Genomic DNA, 17,937 nt, shown 5'->3' with positions numbered 1-17,937 from the left:
AGTTGTACAGGGCCCTGCTCTGTATTCGCCGCCAGGAGTCCCGATCCTTTCGTCAAGGCAGAAGTTCAGCAGTTGGTACATCTATGCTGCAGATGCATCAGCTCCGAGTGTGATGGGTCCCGAACAAGCGTTCGCGATCCAGAACGTGACCTGGATGCTGGCATCACTAAAGAGGGCACTGACACTGTTCGGGATTGGCTAGACAGCTCAATCGTCGCAAGGTATCGTTCTGGACCGTTGTGCCGGACGGGATCGGATGAGCCGGCGTTGCTTGGGAGGCCTGCTCTACGCTCGTGGATGCTTCCGAGTGGCTCTGAATGCTTTGTCCACGTGCAGTGGTAGCCGACTGGATAATGGTTGACCTGGTGGGCCCATGGCTGGGTGGACTCTGCGCGGTGTTACTGGCCATGTCGCTAGAGACATCTCCATCTGCTTCCTCGTATCTCGACGCAACGACCCAATACCCGCATACACTAGTAAAAATACCACCGCGGAGACCGCACTTCGGGATAATGGCATCCAAGAAGACGTTAGTGCACGATTCATAATAGAGCGTCCCGGTGTCGCACCATTGGTTTGTGATCATTAGTGTCAGGTAGCGGTCGTCGATGAGAATGCCGGTTGTTGTCCATGGAGCCTCGCCCTGTGATAAGGTCAGTAGATGCACTGGACCTGTGTGTGGGAGATGTGTGTACCTTGGAGATGGTGGTGGGCAGATCGAAGCGGTGACAGAACTTCTCGACCTCCGGTGCCCGGTGCAAGTGCTTCGCTGATGCTGGTGATGTTGGTGGAAAAGTATAATCGATTGTTGTCGCGAGTATCAAGCAACGTCTTGGTGTGGTTGAGCAGTGATGAGAGGTTGGCGACAGCCTCTCCCAGGAGCAAAGCCAGGGCAAGACAGCAGTGGGCCATTGCGTTTGCAGATTCAGTAGTTGTTCGGTGTGAGAATGGTTAGAGGCCGTGAGATAAGGATGTCTGGCTAGATATGTTACGCAAGTAGACAAATAATGTCTCAAGAAAATCCCAATGTCTCGCCACGTTTGCTCGTAGCATCGTCTGACCAGCCCTTTTGCACTGCTTCTGCAATCATTAGGCACTTCCTATGTGATACTTCGCCTGATACCACCCGTCTTGAGGCTTCAAAGCAATGGTACCGTGCATCCAGTGGCCATCTCACCACTCCAATTGAACCCAAAAGCCTAGTATGGCTCTCAACCCAGGCTGAAACCCCCTTGCACGAACTGATGAACCCTGCAACAGCCAAGCCATATCTGCCTGTGCATACCTCGAGACCCCATGTGAGTCGGCAGAGCCCTCATGCCTGTCCGTGGGCGTCTGGCTCGTGCTGTGCGGGATACCTTTTGATCACTGGGGGCAGAACAACCCATGAGAGGAGTCATCCTCACCCTCCATGTCGATACCCTCGTCAATGGCCACTTGAATTGTAGCTTCACTTCCCTGCTCGACCTCGCCGCCTTGGATCGTATATGCGAAGAATTCGACCTTTTTCGACTCCCGCATTGCTCTAGGATCGATCTTGATTCGCTTGACGAGATTGTCACGGCCATTTGTGGACCCATCAAGGCGAAGGCAGAAGGGCTTGAAGTCGAGCGAGCGGTCAGACCTCATGACCTCTGGTATGGTCAATGGTGAAATTGCCCTCTTGCGTTTCGTGTCGATATGCTTTAGGAGAGTCCCAAGGGAGACCAAGAAGGCTTTTGTGAAGTCGCCGGCGTTCTCGATTCTGTTGCCGAACGTGTCTCTCAATTGTCCACCGTTTGCCACAATCTCGATGCTGCCGGGTAGCCTATCCCACTTCTCCTTGAATCGAGAAGGAAGATCGCAGTCTAGCAGCATCAAACAGTCAACGCCAGCTCGGTTGATCATCGTGATCAGATTGTATGCATTGACGGGCGCACGGGGGTAGCCATCTAAGCTCCTAAATCTTGTCAGTGACAAGTCCATTATTCCAGGAAACCAAGACTTACCATGAATAGTCGATTCCATTGTTGCCTGCCCTTCCATGATAGTACACGATAATTAGATCGTTGGCGCCCTTGCCTTCAAGCTCTGATTTCCAGTATCGGAAGAAGGCGGCAGGTCTGCTACCCTTGGGAAGGTTGATGCCTTTGACCTTGTAGTCTGTCATACCCTCGAAGAACCTACGAACCCATCCGCATTTCTTCGCGTGCTCCGTCAGAGTGATTTCGCCGCAGATGTCGGAGATGTCGTCGTTGGCGACGCTGCCACCGTTTGGTTCCACGTCGTCCACAATGTAGACGGTGCCGCTGCTGTACACAGAGTGCGGGTAGAGATCGGCTGGACTAGGCATGTCGGTCGAGGTTGCAGTCGCCCTGGTGAGTGGAGCAAGATGTGAAGTTCCTCAATCCTGGGTGGATAGACTTGCTGGCAAAGCCTGGTGGACGCTAATCTCTGGAAGTTGGAGAGCTGACGAGCTCTTTCCTGTATGGTGTGATGCTGAAGTATCGGCCACAAGTAGGCAGATGTAAGCTGGCAATCATCAGTACCCTGCTCTTGAGCTTGTTGTTTCAGGTATTAAGGGGGAGAAGCAAAGGTGCTAGGCAGACACTTCAATCACCGTGTGAACCGCCATTTTGCTCACGTCACCGCTGTCGACTTACCTGAATTCTCCTTTAGCTGGTCGAAGCTTCTCAGATCCCACCCCATCTGCTACGGCCAAGGCGGGAAGCTGGTTCGTGTGCCTTTGGTGTTGGAGAGCGGTCGCTGTGCCGATGCTCGAGTCGGAGTGGCAAGTCGAAGCTATATGAAGCTGTTTGCAAGAGCAGTAGTGAGGCTTTAGAAGTCTGTGGAGTAGTGGTTATGTTGTTGCTCGAAGAGGAGGTGGGTGGAGTGATGATGGTTGAAGAGGTAGCTGAGAAAGTGGAGTGACCCGCAGACTGCACTGAGGTGGTGTGTGGTGAGGGCTGCTTCGGTTGTTTGAGGTAGCAAGAGAGAAGTTGCTATCGAGTGGTTCGTATTGGAAGAGTGTGGGTGTGATGTAAAGCAAGTGGAATGGAAGCTCGATTGGCCAGTTCAGTAGCCGTCACGTGTAGGTGACCTTGTCTCAAAGCGAAGTGAAGTTTGCTATGACGTGTATCGAATAGTGAAGTAGAGGTTGCTGAAAGTGAACTGACTTGAACGTATATAAGAAGAGACAGACGTGCTCACCGCAACGACCAAGCCCGAATACCATCTCGTGAGACAAACATGGTGTGAGCATGCGCTGGAAGCCATAATGGACAGCGTGGGCCCTGCGGTAGTAGCACCCTTGGTTCCTAGTATGAGAAACCGTCCGCCGAACCAACCTAGTGAACACCTACCTCTTGGTTCCTCCGATTCGTATGACACAGGCCTGCCGTCTCTGCTTCAAAGCTCCCAGCGCAACGCCCAAAGATCGACCTGGAGATGATGGCAGCCTTAGAGCTATCGGGGAGAGCCATATCTTTGGACTCTGCTCATATCGAGCACGGTGTGGAGTGAGCCAGGACTGCCGAGACGCCAGAAGGTGCGCCAGAGCTCTCCTGTTCTAGGATGTCGCCAGCGTACAATTTTCTATTCCAGTTGTCGAGCAGACGCCGAGAAGACAATGGATCATGGTGGACGGTGAGGTGAAAGAATCGGTTTCCAGGAGAGGAGGTCCAAAGCCAGTGCGGTCCAAGCGTTGGATCGACGTCACCTCTTCCTGACGCTGACACCAGACACCTTCACAACTATTCCATCCTTTCCACTCGAGCATGCGAACCAACGTTGGAATACATGTCGTCGTTGCCGTCTCGCCGAAGAATGCTGCAACATAGCCGGGGAACCTGATAGCCTTGTCCACACTGGAGGTCTCCAGCACGACGTCCTCAGCTTGCCCAATCGCAGACTCCAGGAAGGCCACGCGCAGCAGCTTTACAGGGCTGCAGAGGCCGGCATGCTCGGCGTCATGCCCACGGTGTTGGACAACGTCCCCGTCACGCACGCAGTCGTCAAGATGCCTTCTGCGCGAGGTACTGTACTGCTGGGCAAAGCAAGTGCTTGCTTGGGAGGCTTGCTCATGTCTCTGCACAGCCTTGACTCCCTCTTCGAGTGCGTTATTTTCCACCTTGACGTGTAGCTGTCACTGCCTGTCAGGCGACGTCCGAGAGCATGAGGCATAGAACTATATGTACATCAAGCAATCATGGCCTAAGCAAGACGTACAAGCGTCCCTCCAACATAAACCAAAGCAGTCGTAGGCACCTTCAGCAACATTCCTTGCGAGGCTTTCCAGCAACATAGCAACCATCATGGCTTTCCAACCACTTTCAGCTGGGGATATCCTTATGCTGAGCCAACAGGTACTCATGGCCAGAACTTCTGCTTTGGTCCAGGCCACTACTGACCATTGTAGGCGTGGAGGGTAGGACGCGCCTTCACGAAAGGCAAAAGCAGCGCGCCAGCTCAGTTCGCGGAAGTCGAGCGGGAGGCAAATGGTTTGAGCGACGCACTGAAGATTACTGCCGAAACGCTGCACGACGATGGCAGCATTCTCGCCAGAGCAGAGCACGAGACTCGAATCGCTGTCAACGCGATACTGGAGAGTGCGGCTCGAACTCTGGGCGACATGGAGTCCTTCGTTGATCGATACCAGGTCGTCCGCCAAAGACCGACCAGTGGTGGATTTGTTGTTGAGAAAACCTGGAGCGAGGTCATCGTGGCCAACTATCGGACGTTCAAGTGGACGACCGAAGGCGGAAACCTCACAGATCTTCGCAACATGCTGCAGATGCATACCAACACCCTCTCACTCACGATGCAGGCCTTACAGTCACGCTCCCTGGCCAGACTCGAGCGTGCGGTTCTGCCCATTGCCGAAAACATCAACAGCATACATGAGCGTGTCAACGGTGACCTCGGCGACAAGATTGATGATCTCCACCACATAATCATGGCTATTGCTAACAGCACTCCTTCCCTGGTGGCGCGGGACCGGGCGGTGGAGCTGCCTACGTTCGATATGGACCAGGAACACGACGCTGTGGCTTCCCTGCCATCGCGACAGATTCTACTTACCGATCGAAGCCCGCGCGACTCTGTTCAGTCGACATCAACATATACTTATCCCCAGCGGAGGAGTGAAGGGAATCGTGCCTCTAGTATGGATTGTGCCTCCGAGAACGGACGGTCTTTGGAAGCGCGCCGCTCCACCGGTAGAGCGCGCACCGACAAATGCGGGCAGTATGACACAGTATCGCAACCATCCCCAACTTCACCGCGCAGAATCTCGAATTCTTCAAGGCGAGAATCAACATCGTTACCGACCCTTCGTCAAGGTACTGAGGACCCGGACCTCCAATCTGGTAGCCCCCGCAGTACGCATTCCCGTCGAGTATTGTACGACACGGCAATGTCGCCCGTCTCGCCCCGAAGAACAGAATCGTGGCGGTCTTCCAGCACTCACGCTCTCTTGCCTCCGCCAGCGCTTTCGTGGAGTCCTACTCGTCAGGACCACGTACCAGCCACCCCTTCTTCAGTGTTCACACAAGGCCAACGCCAGCAGAGCGACAGCAGACCGGACGACAGGCAGTCCCGACTACCTTTGGCAAAGTCCGCAAGAGCAGACTCACCAATCACTCCAGCGCTCTCAAGCTTGCAATTGTTCGAGAAATCGCTCTTCTGCAACGCAGCCATCTTGTGTGACGTGAGATGCTCTGTAATCGAGTACGCACAAACTCTACCCGACGAACCAGATCCGCGGTATAACATTGAGATGGTCGAAGCGTGTCAGGACGCCAGAATCGTCGTCATTCGCAAACGTGAAAACCGGGAACACGGCGGAACAAGGCTCGCAACATCTATATGGGCGTTGTCTGACGACGGGACTATTCGATGTCAACAGAAATTGTCAGAAATCGCAGATACCGTCCCTTACTGCTCCTACTTCCAGCCGGAAAAAGTCTCGATCGGCGATGCGGAGATGTGTCTCCGCTTTCATGGCCTGAACTGGACCGACATGGCGAAGCAGGACGTCAAGACGAATTGGGTTAACTACATCCTGGAATCTGAGAACGATGCCACCTTGTTCCAATCTGCTGTATTCGGCAGACAACTTCTCGGCAGCTTCCGCACCACGAAGACGATTGTCCTCCGCCAAGGACTCATGGGCACCTTCGCTTTCGAAGAACAGTTCGCCAACATCGAGACACTTCGTCTATGGGAAGACGACGGCGTCGCAACTCCAGGCGCCCAAGGCGGGGTCATGGCGCTCATGCACATCTCCTCCAACTTCGGCGAAGGCTGGGCGAGGTGGTGGATGAATAGCACCAAGCAGCAAGTCCATGTGAAAGGCGAGGGCTTCAAATGCGCTCGTCTGAAGGGTATAGATGTGACTGTCGTGAAGCCTGGGATCAGCATTGATGCGGCAGACCGGATACGGCGCCTCAGCAGTGCTGCGAATGCTCTGCAGCGGATGGACACGAAGGACAGTCTCGCCGCGCCGCAGGTCACGATGAAGCGGCGTCCGGTGAAGAAGGTTACCGGAGTGAGGATTGAATTTAGAGACGACGGGGAGAGGCGAAGATTCGTTGAGGCGAGCGGGCGGCTGCAAGAGAGGTTGCTTCCACTGCCTGATCTGTAGATTCTCCTGGTGAGGCTGAAAGGTCTCAGTGTACGATGGATGATGTTGCGGTACGAGTGCAATTTGCGAGTTGTTGCCCTTTCGAGCGTGTTCTCTATTTATCCATCTACAACACGAGGTGAGGATTCTGTGGCCGTCCTATACGAAAGGTGATGCGACAACAATACGGTTTGTTGGTGACAGCACTACGATATGCAGGTACGCGTGCCGTTGCAATGTTGTCCCGAAAGTGGAGCATGATGAGGTCGCATCTAGAAACTCCAAGAAACCTATCCTCGCTATACTATCCGGTACCCGAACGAGCAGACCACCCGGCGCATCGGGTAGATGCATGGGCGCCATGTGCTGCAGAGACTGGCTGACCGCATCGAATCAATAGTTTGGAGTTTATTGCTATTTTTACCTTTGCGAGACCGAATGTTTCGAGAGTCGAGAAGGCCACCTCTCTCGCAATGTTTCGAAGACATAACCGCAACAAGTCTTTGTTGTCCATCCAAAACAATCGGGACAATGTCTTTGAGACCGCCAATCTATCTGTGATCGACGGCGGCGCGTCGATCTGGACGAACTGAATCGTCTACACGCGAGGCGAGCTCGCGAACGATCCCCTGAACGCTGGGCACGCCACCAGAAGTCAGAAGTCAGCCCAGTGGCGGGCTTCAGAGCTGACGCCGAGCGACTCCTCGGATGGGGGTGGACCGCGTGGTTCAGACCATCCGACCTCGTGTTCTCCAAGCGCTGCAAGTCTGGCACCCAATCGCCGTCTCGGCCTTTATAACGATGGTTCAGAGCTGCATCCGATTGTCTCGTAACGTAAACGGCGAGGCGGCTTGGCCTCCCTAGTCTCGCTATAACTATACACACCCACCTGCTGGTCCGGTAAGAATCTGTTTGTCGCAAAGCACTTTTCCTTGGTCTACCACATTCGCTATTCTACTACACTGTTAATATTTCAATCATGAAGCTTCTTTCATTCGTTACTGGCCTTGTGGCCTTGAGCACTTCCGTCTCAGCACTCAGCGTTCCTTCGGTTGAAGATGGTGTGGCCGTCGCAGACCACGCGCTTGAGAAGAGAGCCTTCCTCCCGGTCGTTGGAGTTCCAGGAGCCACTCGCCCTCGTCTGGAGATCCGCCAGTTGCAACAGAAGACCAATCAATGGACCCTGTTCCTCCTTGCCATGAAGCAAATGCAGAACAAGCGGCAGACGTTGAAGAACTCCTTCTACCAGATCGCCGGCATCCACGGTGTCCCACGGACCAGCTGGGACGCCGTCGGACAGTGCAGCACTTGCAGCGCTGATGGCTACTGCCCGCACGACTCCATCCTCTTCCTGGGATGGCACCGCGCCTACGTTGCTCTCTTCGAGCAGGAATTGGTGAAGGTGGCCAAGAACATTGCCAAGAAGTACCCTACTTCGACACGCGCCGATATGCAAAGTGCAGCAAGCACTCTCCGTCTTCCTTTCTGGGATTGGGCGGCACATGCACCCAGTGGTGGCCCGGTCATGCCAACGGCGATGACTCAGGCTCAGGTCACTGTCCAAGGACCAACGGGCAGCCAGACTTTCGCCAACCCTCTGCACCACCATACATTCAAGAACCCGGGTCAACTGAGGTACACTCCGTTCAACCAGTGGAAGGTATGAATCTGTCATCACTCAGCGATGTTGATTGCGTCTCTGACATTGACATACAGAACACCCTGAGGTGGCCCACGTCCAGTGCTGTCGACGCAACCAGCAACGAGCAGAGCGCTATCAATGCTCTCAACAACATCCGCGGCAACATGCAGGATCAGGTCTACAACATGTTCAGCACGTGTGACGAGTTTGTTGAGGTGGGCAGCGATGCGGCTGGACAGAGCTCGGTCAAGTGCTCCAACAGCATTGAGAACATCCACAACACCATTCACACCAACACTGGTGGGCCAAGGAACAGCAACAGCCCCGGTGGACACATGACCATCCTCGCAACTGCAGCATTCGATCCAGCCTTCTGGCTCCACCACTGCAACGTCGACCGCCTCTTTGCCATGTGGCAGGCTATGTACCCGGACAGCTACAGCGGCTCGCAGGTGGCTCCTCACAACACCTGGACTGTCGCCAAAGGCTCGACCCAGAACCTCAACTCTGCTTTGACTCCGTTCCACAAGAACGCTGCGGGCGACTTCTTGACTACCAACGATGTGAGGGACACCAAGACCTTCCACTACACCTACCCGGAGTTCGCCAACACCGCGGGCACCAAGGCAGCTATTGCCAGCATCATTAACAAGCTGTACGGGCCACAGGCCACCGCACCTGCTGGCACGACCAAGCGTGATGCTGCTCCTGAACCACAGGTTGAGGAGGCGTCGTCCACAGCTGCCACCAGCGCTACGTCAACTTCTACATCAACCGCCTCCTCCCTCTCTTCCTCCGCATCCGCGTCCGCATCCGCCACCGTCGACGCCACCCCCTTCAAAGCCAACAACGGCTCTCTCTACCAATACGTCGCCAACATCGCCACCAACCGCTACGCCCTTGGCGGCTCCTACAACATCTACCTCTTCGACTCGGCTCCCGCCAGCGAAGACCCCACGACCTGGGTCTTTGACGCCAATCTCATCGGTCCCATGGGTGTTTTGGCGCAGCCCGGCATGACCGGTGACTTTGTTGCTGTCGGCTCTGTGCCTCTGACCCGCACGCTCCAGGACCAGGTCACTGGTGGCACTCTGGGAGATCTCTCGACTGAGAGTGTGGTGCCGTACCTCACGAAGAGCCTTGTGTGGCGCATTGCAGGTCCGGATGGTGCTGAGGTGGACCCGAACTCGATCTCGGACTTTGAGATCTCGGTGTGGGCTTCTACTGCCACGCCGCCAACGGAGTACGAGCTGCCGGTGTGGTCGCAGTTCATTCCGCTTGCTGAGATTACGAAGAAGAAGGAAGGCGGAGCGACGGTTCAGTCGATTGAGCAGCCGCCAGCATACATGTAGTTGCGAAGATTGTAGAATAACTGTATGTACAGATATGTTGAAAATGATCAATAATGTCAATCACGTGACTGCATTAGTCAGGCGGTTTGGCGACGCCCACCTCACACCACAGCATCTGCGAGGCCGCGTCTTCCCTTCCCATTACTCGATATAGTCGCCTTCGTACGCGCACCGGACCTTTCAATGCGCCATATCTGATGGACTCCGGTCTTCCCATTCAACAATATGAGCGCGGCCAGGTTGTTCTGAGTACTCCTGCCTTTGAGATACGCACTTCTCGCGACGCGTAAGAATTCTGCTGCAGCGACACGTACCCACAACACCACTTCCACTTTGGCTTCGATGGCCACAGCTCTGCTTCTAGTGAAACATCCTCCACAATGAGAATTTCAAAGCAATCGTGGCGCCATGGCTTTGGATACAATGAGTAGAGACAATTGACTCTACTTGGCAGAAGCAGAGCAATGCTTGGTGTTGAGCATTTGGGCATAACATGGACCGATGAGCCACGCAAGGTAAAGTGGAATACATGGCTTCAAGACTCTACCTGCTGCTGGTAGGTATTGGGACGACTCTCCTCATCCTCAGTCTCCTTCCCACCTCACTACCACAACTAGCTGGCTTCCATCACGTCCATCGTGAGAACCTAATACCAAGCTCAGCATACGTGGAGACCGTCGACCCTGGAGATGGGAAGGCATGGCCGTATCGTGTATTCAAATCGTCACCGATACATCCTCCAACCTTGAACACAACTGGAAATGGTCGACCATTAGCCGACGGCTACATCTTTGAAAATAGAAACTCGTTCATAGGGTACGGTGAGCTGCCCATTACAGCCGAGTTTGGCCCAGGAGGTGATAGCAACGATTTCCGATGGTAAGCACGCTTTGGGCTGGACGGATATGTGCACAGCTTCCGTGCGTTCAAGCATGTTTGGCGGGCGACTCCGGGGTCATGGGGACCGATCCTGGTCGAAGAGATGGTCGAGACGGATAAGAAGGATATCAAAGGGAGTAAGATCCGGAGCTACGTTAGCTGGAACGGGGCTACTGAAGTCTCGGGATGGAATTTGTACACCGGTATCGACGAGGATACTCTGCGAAGACATGGTTGGGCTCATAAGCAGGGCTTTAAGACCATTCCCAAGACTCCTAAGCCAGCTAGAGGGTGTATACAGCTTGGGGCCATAATGGTGGGAGACGAGGACAGACGATCGAATGTCGTGTGTGTCTGAGTTCTGGTAGCCATATGAATCGTAGCACAGGACTGCACGTTCTCGTTCTCATGACGCTCCTATGATCGTACTGCTTGGCCCATTATTATATGCACCATCAGCGTCTGACAGCCGGTAGATTTTCAGCCTCGAAACCCATGTGAGGTCTGCCAAAAGATAATGGACGGTCACTGCGAGCACTCTCTCCTGACACTTTTCTATACTTTTCCGAACCCATGCTGGAAGCGCTGCCACCTCTCACTAATGTCCAGACATATGCATGTGCTGTGCATCCACTACGAACGCCAACTGCCACCTGTCATTCATGGTGTCTCAACCGCGAACGCCCTCTGAGGCCGATCACATGCCAGTCATATCCTCCAAAGAAAGAAGACTTTTGACAGCGGCTTGGAGCCTCGCAGTCCCGCGAACGAGGATTGTCTGCATGGGGAAGATGAACCACACCTCTCTGATACCAGCGCAGCAGGACCCTCATGGCATCAAATATGTCTGTCTTCTGGCCATCAACTAGCACACTCCCGAAGCCATTGACTATCGTTCACCATCCTGATGACCGCTTCAGCTCACCCACGCATTTACTTGATCCGCCGCCAGGCCTCCGACCAGGAGCCCACCGTCCTTCGCGTCTGCGCTGCCCAAGAGCAATTCAACCTCTACGTCCCTACCGTCGCCCTCACCTTCGCATCTAGTTCTTCTGCTCTCCGCTCTGCGCGTTGATTTCATTCGCGTGCATGCATCCATTTTCATGGGAGACGCGCTCTATGATACGCATTATAATCCGCATAATCTTTCGAGCCTCACGTTCCACCTCACCGTCGTTACCGGAAGCGGTTAGCGCAGCAGAAGCGGTCTGGACCCTCTCTCACTTGAACACCACGTTCTCAAACGTATCTTCGAGCGCAATGGTTCTAAAGGCATGCCATGCGATAACGAGACACGAGAAGATGAGAGTAGGCGAGCAAGATATTTTGCCCTCGACTTTGACCGCCGATCGCACCGAGTGGCAGGCGTAAGCGTAGGCAAGGGCTTCGCATGGATCAGTGAGCGACACCAGCGCTCACTAGCACTCCCCTAACCGCAAATCCAGACATCCACTGACCAGAAGCTTGCTCACAAGAATAGTGCACTCGTGTGGCTCATGTTGAGTCTTTCATTGAATTGGGATGACTCAGTCCCATCGTGGAGATGATTTGCCTTCGGCATCACGTCTGCACGCGAGCGTCCCCGCTCTCACTCCTCATATGACCACGAGATCGACATGCGTGAAGACGACATGCCGGATCGCCTCTCCAACTTCCCGACTGGCATACAACCACATCACTCCAGGTACAGTACCACAATATCTCTCTTCCCCATTGAGCGCACTCTATTGCTTCCCAGTTGGCACAACGAAACAATGATTTCTCTACGCCTTTCACTCCTCGTCTTTACCGCCATTTCCTTCTCAGTCGCCAGTCCGTGTTGGCAGGGAGTCGCATGCACCGGCCCAACCAAAGCGGCGTTTCCGGGTCCGTGGGAAAAGAACATTTTCTCGCCATCTTCCCGCAATGTCGAGCCCCAGCAGTCGTTCCCACTTGAGGACATTCATAAGGCAACAAGCTACCCAAGCCCTCAAAATCTGCACAAGAATGCCAGTGCTGTTGTGTATGATTTCGGCAAGGCTGTGGGTGGCATCGCAACCATCAAATACAGCACCACTGGCGATGCAGGACGTCTTGGACTGGCCTTCTCTGAAGCTAAGGACTGGATAGGCTTGGCCAGCGACTCGTCAAACGGCCCATTTGCTCACGGCGTGGGAGATCAGGCCTGTGGCGATGGCGCAATATACGATTCGTTCTCCAGCTCTGGCCAACACAGCTTCACCATGGAGCTGCAGCATCTGCGAGGAAGCTTCAGGTACCTCACAGCTTTCCTCTTGACAAACGGTACAACCTCGCTCTCTATCTCAGCCGTAGAAGTTGAGATCGCATTCGCCCCTACATGGCCGAACCTCCAAGCATACCAGGGCTACTTCCACTGTTCTGACGATGAGCTCAACCGAATCTGGCTCGCTGGGGCTTACACGCTGCAAACAAACATCGCACCGAGCGATTGCGGTCGATGGTGGGATCCTCCGATAGAAACTGGATGGGCAAACAACGCCACCCTTTCCAACGGAAGCAGCGCTATCGTCGATGGCGCAAAGAGAGATCGGACAATCTGGCCCGGAGACATGGGCGTGGCTGTAGGAGCAGCTTTCTACAGTCTCGGCGATCTCGAGTCTGTGGTAAACGCCCTAAATGGCGTGTACGACCTCCAGGCGCCAACCGGGGAGCTGCCGCGAGCAGCACTGCCACTGATTTCTACCGGCGGAGACGCCTACCATTGCTGGGGCATGATCGGGGTGTACAACTATGTTCTGTACACCGACGACTTGGCTTTCCTCAACCGACGTTGGAAAGGGTATCAGAAGGCTATGGAGTACATATATGCAAAAGTTTTTCCGGAATCAGGCTTGTTGAACGTCACCGGAACTGGAGACTGGGCGCGTCTGAATAGCTATGGAACTTATAGTGAGGCGAATGTGATACTACACAGGACCTTGACGACGGCAGCCGAGCTTGCAGGATGGATGGGAGATGTTGACCTGCAGACCACCTACGCGAAGCGTGCTACGCAGCTCAAGCGCAACATCCTGCACCACTTCTACGACGATTCGTACGGGGCCTTCCGCGACAATCTCACAAGCACTTCTGTCTATCCACAAGATGCAAACAGTATGGCCATAGCTCTTGGGCTCCTTTCTCCCACATCGGAACGCTCCTCATCTGTCTCGGAGAGACTTACAGGCAACTGGACACCCTTCGGCGCGGAGACACCCGAGCTCCCCAACAACATCAGCCCCTTCATATCTTCCTTCGAGATACAAGCACACTTCCTCGCTGGCGCCCCTGATCGTGCTCTGGAGCTCATCCGCCGCAGCTGGGGCTGGTATCTGGCGAACCCGAACGGCACAGAGTCGACTCTTATAGAAGGCTACTTGACCAACGGCTCTTTTGGCTACAGAAACTACCAAGGCTACGAATGGGACAGCTCGTACACATCACACGCTCACGGGTGGTCTACAGGCCCCACCAGTGCTTTGACGGAGTATGTGCTGGGTCTGTCTGTCACTGGAAGAGCCGGCAGTGAATGGAGACTCGCTCCCCAGTTTGGTGATCTTAATTTTGCTGAGGGGGGATTCACGACAGGCCTAGGCAAGTTCTCTGCCAAATGGAGAGTCAGGGATGATGGGTACGAGCTGGAGTGGTGTGTGCCGAAAGGGACGAAAGGTGTTGTACTGTTACCTGGACTGCAGGCTGGGAGTGATGCCGTTGTGACTATGAATGGGAAGAAGACGGAAGTGCCTGATCACAAAATAAGACTTGGGGGTGGCAAGAAGAACAGACTTGTAGTTAAGAGGGTTATGTAGCGGTGGGCTTTCGTAGCAAACGAAGCTCTCAAATCTCCCAACTCAGCGTCGTGAACAGAATCATCAAGCTCGGGGCGGTACAGCCGCTTCCATTTGCCGGTCCAGCCCCGTTGGGCAACCTCGCTTCCCGTCACTCGCAATGTGATTAAAACCTACTTCATCACATGCAGACGGATCATAGCTGCAACAATCCACCCTCGTTGTAGATTGCACATAGACCGTTACGCTTTAGCTTCCGGCGGACCAGGATGGCAGGCGAAATATTCTATGAACCCGGGAAGACTCCTCATGGGCTTCCACGAGATCCTTATAAAGTACTGTCTCCAAAATGCATGCCACATCGCTTACTAACACTATATCAGTCCTGCGTTGTCCCTCGACCCATCGGCTGGATCTCCTCGCGCTCTCGGCACGGTGTTCACAACCTCGCACCATACAGTCAATTCAACAATCTTACCTTTGACCCGCCATACATCATGTTCAGCGCGAATCAGGACATGAACCGGGAGCGCAAGGACAGCGTCAACAACATCGAAGACACGGGAGAATTCTGCTGGAACGTTGCCACGTGGGATCTACGGGAGGCAGTCAACGCGAGCGCGGAATGGCTGGGTCCGGAGGTGGATGAGTTTGAGCGGGTAGGTGTGGAGAAGGAGATGGGGCAGTTGGTGAATGTGCCGATGGTGAAGCGGAGTCCGATCAAGTTCGAGTGCAAGTACTACACGACTCTTCGGCTGCCTGGGAATCCTCCGATGGGGACTGTCGATGTTGTTGTTGGAAGAGTCATTGGGGTGCATATCAACAAGGAGGTCTTGACGGATGGAAAGATCGATCTGGCAAAAGTCCAGCCCATTGCGAGATGCGGGTATCATGAGTATACGGTGGTCAGAGGGGAGAGTGTCTTCGAGATGATCATTCCAGGTGATCCAAAGCAGCTCGTGGGGTTAGAAGGCAACGCTGAAAGGGCCAAAGGATTGTTGAATGGTGATCCATCTGGGCCGACGGATTCGGCTCTCCCGCAGAAGGGTTGAGTGGCCGGGTCGCGACAGCTAGTTCGTAGAAGCAATCCTGCTCACTTGTCTCTGGCGAAGACGGAGCAGTCCATTCGCAAAGTCATTCGTGATTGAGTCCGCTGGTTGCGGCAGCGCCATGATATCCATGGAAGGCAGCGAGTAAACATTACTGTTGATGAATGGCGAAATGTCTCCTGGTGTCTTCAGTCCTGGTGAAGCGTCTACGGCCGACCCGTAGGAATGAGTCAGCGATGGCGCACGAGACATGAGGACGGCTTCGAAGTTGATGATCATGTAGCGGTGATTGAAGGTCGCCCTCGGGTGTTCCATACGCAGTGGTCCACAAGTCGACAGCAAGAGCGTTGCGAGACTGGAGCCGTATTGCGCGCAAACAGCTGGAGGTATCGCTGCGATAAGTGAGCCATGCTAGGCACAATCGGGACCAATGATCCAGCCTTGCGGTCCTTGTGTGGGTTGCCATTGCATGTGGAAGGTTGTCGAGAGCGTTCCTGGTGTGAGGTGTAGAAAGGAATGCGCGCCAATCAAATCGCAAGCTGCAGCACGGGCTTTCCCACGTCGTTGCGGGTTGTCCATTCCAACTCTCAGCTGTCTTCCACATGCCTCGACCACAGGGCGCTGACAACGCTGCCATAGTTCCTCGAATGCGCTATCAACGGGTGGTTCAAACCTAGTGATACTGTTACCTGCGATGAGGATCGTGATGCACGTTCTCGTTGGCTCAAAAACGTCTTGCTCAACGCGACCCTTTTGTGTCAGCATCGGGTGACTCTCGCAAGCATCAAATGTCTCCCATGCCTCGCCCACCTTCGTTTCTTCTCTCCGTCCTCTCGACGAACAAACGAACATGATATAGCTCGTCTGGAGAGCCAAACGGGCTCGTTGGGCTCGCAAAGCAAGTCGCGCATCAAGCTGAGATCCAGCACAATGGCACCGACGATGACCATTGAAAGGCCGCCGAAGACGCAAACGTCGCCCTCCTCGGACTTCCCTGCCAGCTTGGTAGGCAAGAAGGTCCTACTCGCCACAGAATCGCTTGGTCCCGTCAATGGCGTTTCCAGAACGACACAGAGTCTTGTGGACTACCTCCGCAACAACGGTGTACTTGTTGCGACGTGCGCACCTTATTACAAAGGCCAGCCGATCAACAGCAATGAGGTGTGGCGAGATCGTAGTCCCATCGTCAACAAAGACTGGGTGCGTGAAATTGAGAAGAAATCCTCGTCGCTTGGATCGAGAGCTCTCGGTGGAGCCTGGCTGTGGCATCACGAACGAGACGAACAGTATCAGCTGCCGCATACACGGGCGACCAGTCAGGCTCCGTCCCAGTCGGCGAGGACACCAATCCTGACCCGCAGCAAGCGTGGCCATGGTAATAAAGGGAAGTTGGAGCCATCGAACCTCAGCCGACAGAATCCAGAGTTTCGTCTCCAGGGGTATCCGTTGCCGTACAATCCAGATTTGACTGTGGCATATCCGTTCCGGCTCGGCGTGGTCTACGAGAAGACTTTCAAACCCGACATCATCTATCTCGCAAGTCCGGCTTCCGTCGGCTTCCAGTTTTTGGTCCAGCTTGGCCAGCTTGATCATCCACCGCCAACGCTGTTGAACTTTCAGACCGACCTTTCTGCATACAGCACAATCTTGTTCGCACCTCCCATCGATCGATACGCGGTCTTCCTTCTTCAAATAGTCCAGGGACATCTCTTCAGGATGGTCGCGGTCCAGACCATCTTCTATCCATCAGCATATGTTCGCAAATACATGGAAGGCGCCGGCGCTCCTGCGCATAAGATGGTCCACCTTGGTCGAGGCGTTGACACTGACTTGTTCAATCCTGGACGACGGGATGAGGCCTACCGGAAAGAAATCGCTCCGAACGGCGAGATCATCTTCTGTTGCATTTCTCGATTAGCTCCCGAGAAAGGCTTCGAGTTTCTTGCTCAGACGGCATATCAACTCAAAGAAAGCGGGCTCGCGTTCAAGTTGCTGATAGTGGGTGGTAACAAAAACCCTACCGTCGATGGAGAAGTCCGCAACTATTTCAAAGACCTGTCAGACCACGTCATCTTTACGGGGTTTCTGCGTGGGACATTTCTAGCCCGTGCATATGCCAGCGCAGACGTCTTCTTGCACTGCTCGATTACCGAGACCTTCGGGCTGGTTGTGCTCGAGTCCATGGCTTCTGGCGTGCCGGTCATCGCCCGAGATGAGGGAGGGCCGTCGGAGACCGTGAAGAATGGTGCATCTGGCTACCTCGTGGCGCCACATGACCGAGATACTTTCGTCAAGTATGCACATCAACTGGCTAATGACACTGCTCTCCGCGCGCACATGGCCGTCAAGGCCCGGCAGCAAGCGCTCGACACCACCTGGGACAAGATCAACAACCAGGTAGCTCTGCAGTTGGCGCGGTCTGTTGAAGAAGCCGGTGCAAGCCAGCAGGGTATCTACGGCTCTTGGGTGGGAATGATGAGGGTGTATGTGGCGGTGGGTATTGTTTGGGTCTTCTGGTTCATTGCGGTGGTGCCCTTGCTGCTCTGCGGGTTTGTTCACGGGTTGTTCAGGTGACACGAGCAGTATTGCGCGTATATGTTGGGGACGGTCGGGGGTGATCTGCAGT

General features: G+C 54.4%; 6 protein-coding genes across 6 annotated transcripts; 5 read left to right on the top strand and 1 right to left on the bottom strand.

Annotated features, from left to right (window-relative positions):
* Positions 1 to 1,365: 1,365 nt before the first annotated feature.
* On the bottom strand, positions 1,366 to 2,332 carry LTR77_008591 (uncharacterized protein; the record flags this gene model as incomplete). The annotated part of the gene is made up of 2 exons (XM_064805823.1): positions 1,366 to 1,939; positions 1,989 to 2,332. 2 exons carry the CDS (start codon positions 2,330 to 2,332, stop codon positions 1,366 to 1,368), a joined length of 918 nt encoding a protein of 305 aa, XP_064656283.1.
* Positions 2,333 to 4,292: 1,960 nt separating this feature from the next.
* Positions 4,293 to 6,622, top strand: LTR77_008590 (uncharacterized protein; the record flags this gene model as incomplete). The annotated part of the gene is made up of 2 exons (XM_064805822.1): positions 4,293 to 4,343; positions 4,397 to 6,622. The coding sequence occupies 2 exons, from the start codon at positions 4,293 to 4,295 to the stop codon at positions 6,620 to 6,622; spliced, it is 2,277 nt and encodes a 758-aa protein (XP_064656282.1).
* Positions 6,623 to 7,580: 958 nt separating this feature from the next.
* Positions 7,581 to 9,595, top strand: LTR77_008589 (uncharacterized protein; the record flags this gene model as incomplete). Its single annotated transcript, XM_064805821.1, has 2 exons — positions 7,581 to 8,261; positions 8,318 to 9,595. 2 exons carry the CDS (start codon positions 7,581 to 7,583, stop codon positions 9,593 to 9,595), a joined length of 1,959 nt encoding a protein of 652 aa, XP_064656281.1.
* A 2,495-nt stretch (positions 9,596 to 12,090) lies between these two features.
* LTR77_008588 (uncharacterized protein) lies at positions 12,091 to 14,283 on the top strand (the record flags this gene model as incomplete). The annotated part of the gene is made up of 2 exons (XM_064805820.1): positions 12,091 to 12,158; positions 12,213 to 14,283. The coding sequence occupies 2 exons, from the start codon at positions 12,091 to 12,093 to the stop codon at positions 14,281 to 14,283; spliced, it is 2,139 nt and encodes a 712-aa protein (XP_064656280.1).
* Positions 14,284 to 14,531: 248 nt separating this feature from the next.
* On the top strand, positions 14,532 to 15,314 carry LTR77_008587 (uncharacterized protein; the record flags this gene model as incomplete). Its single annotated transcript, XM_064805819.1, has 2 exons — positions 14,532 to 14,597; positions 14,646 to 15,314. 2 exons carry the CDS (start codon positions 14,532 to 14,534, stop codon positions 15,312 to 15,314), a joined length of 735 nt encoding a protein of 244 aa, XP_064656279.1.
* A 927-nt stretch (positions 15,315 to 16,241) lies between these two features.
* LTR77_008586 (uncharacterized protein) lies at positions 16,242 to 17,885 on the top strand (the record flags this gene model as incomplete). Its single annotated transcript, XM_064805818.1, has 1 exon — positions 16,242 to 17,885. The coding sequence occupies one exon, from the start codon at positions 16,242 to 16,244 to the stop codon at positions 17,883 to 17,885; it is 1,644 nt and encodes a 547-aa protein (XP_064656278.1).
* Between the last annotated feature and the right edge of the window lie 52 nt (positions 17,886 to 17,937).

Source organism: Saxophila tyrrhenica (genome assembly GCF_035928015.1).
Source record: "Saxophila tyrrhenica strain CCFEE 5935 chromosome Unknown scaffold_14, whole genome shotgun sequence".
Taxonomy (NCBI): domain Eukaryota; kingdom Fungi; phylum Ascomycota; class Dothideomycetes; order Mycosphaerellales; family Extremaceae; genus Saxophila; species Saxophila tyrrhenica.
Note: the sequence above shows the minus strand (reverse complement) of the source record. Positions and strands in the feature narration are given on the sequence as shown.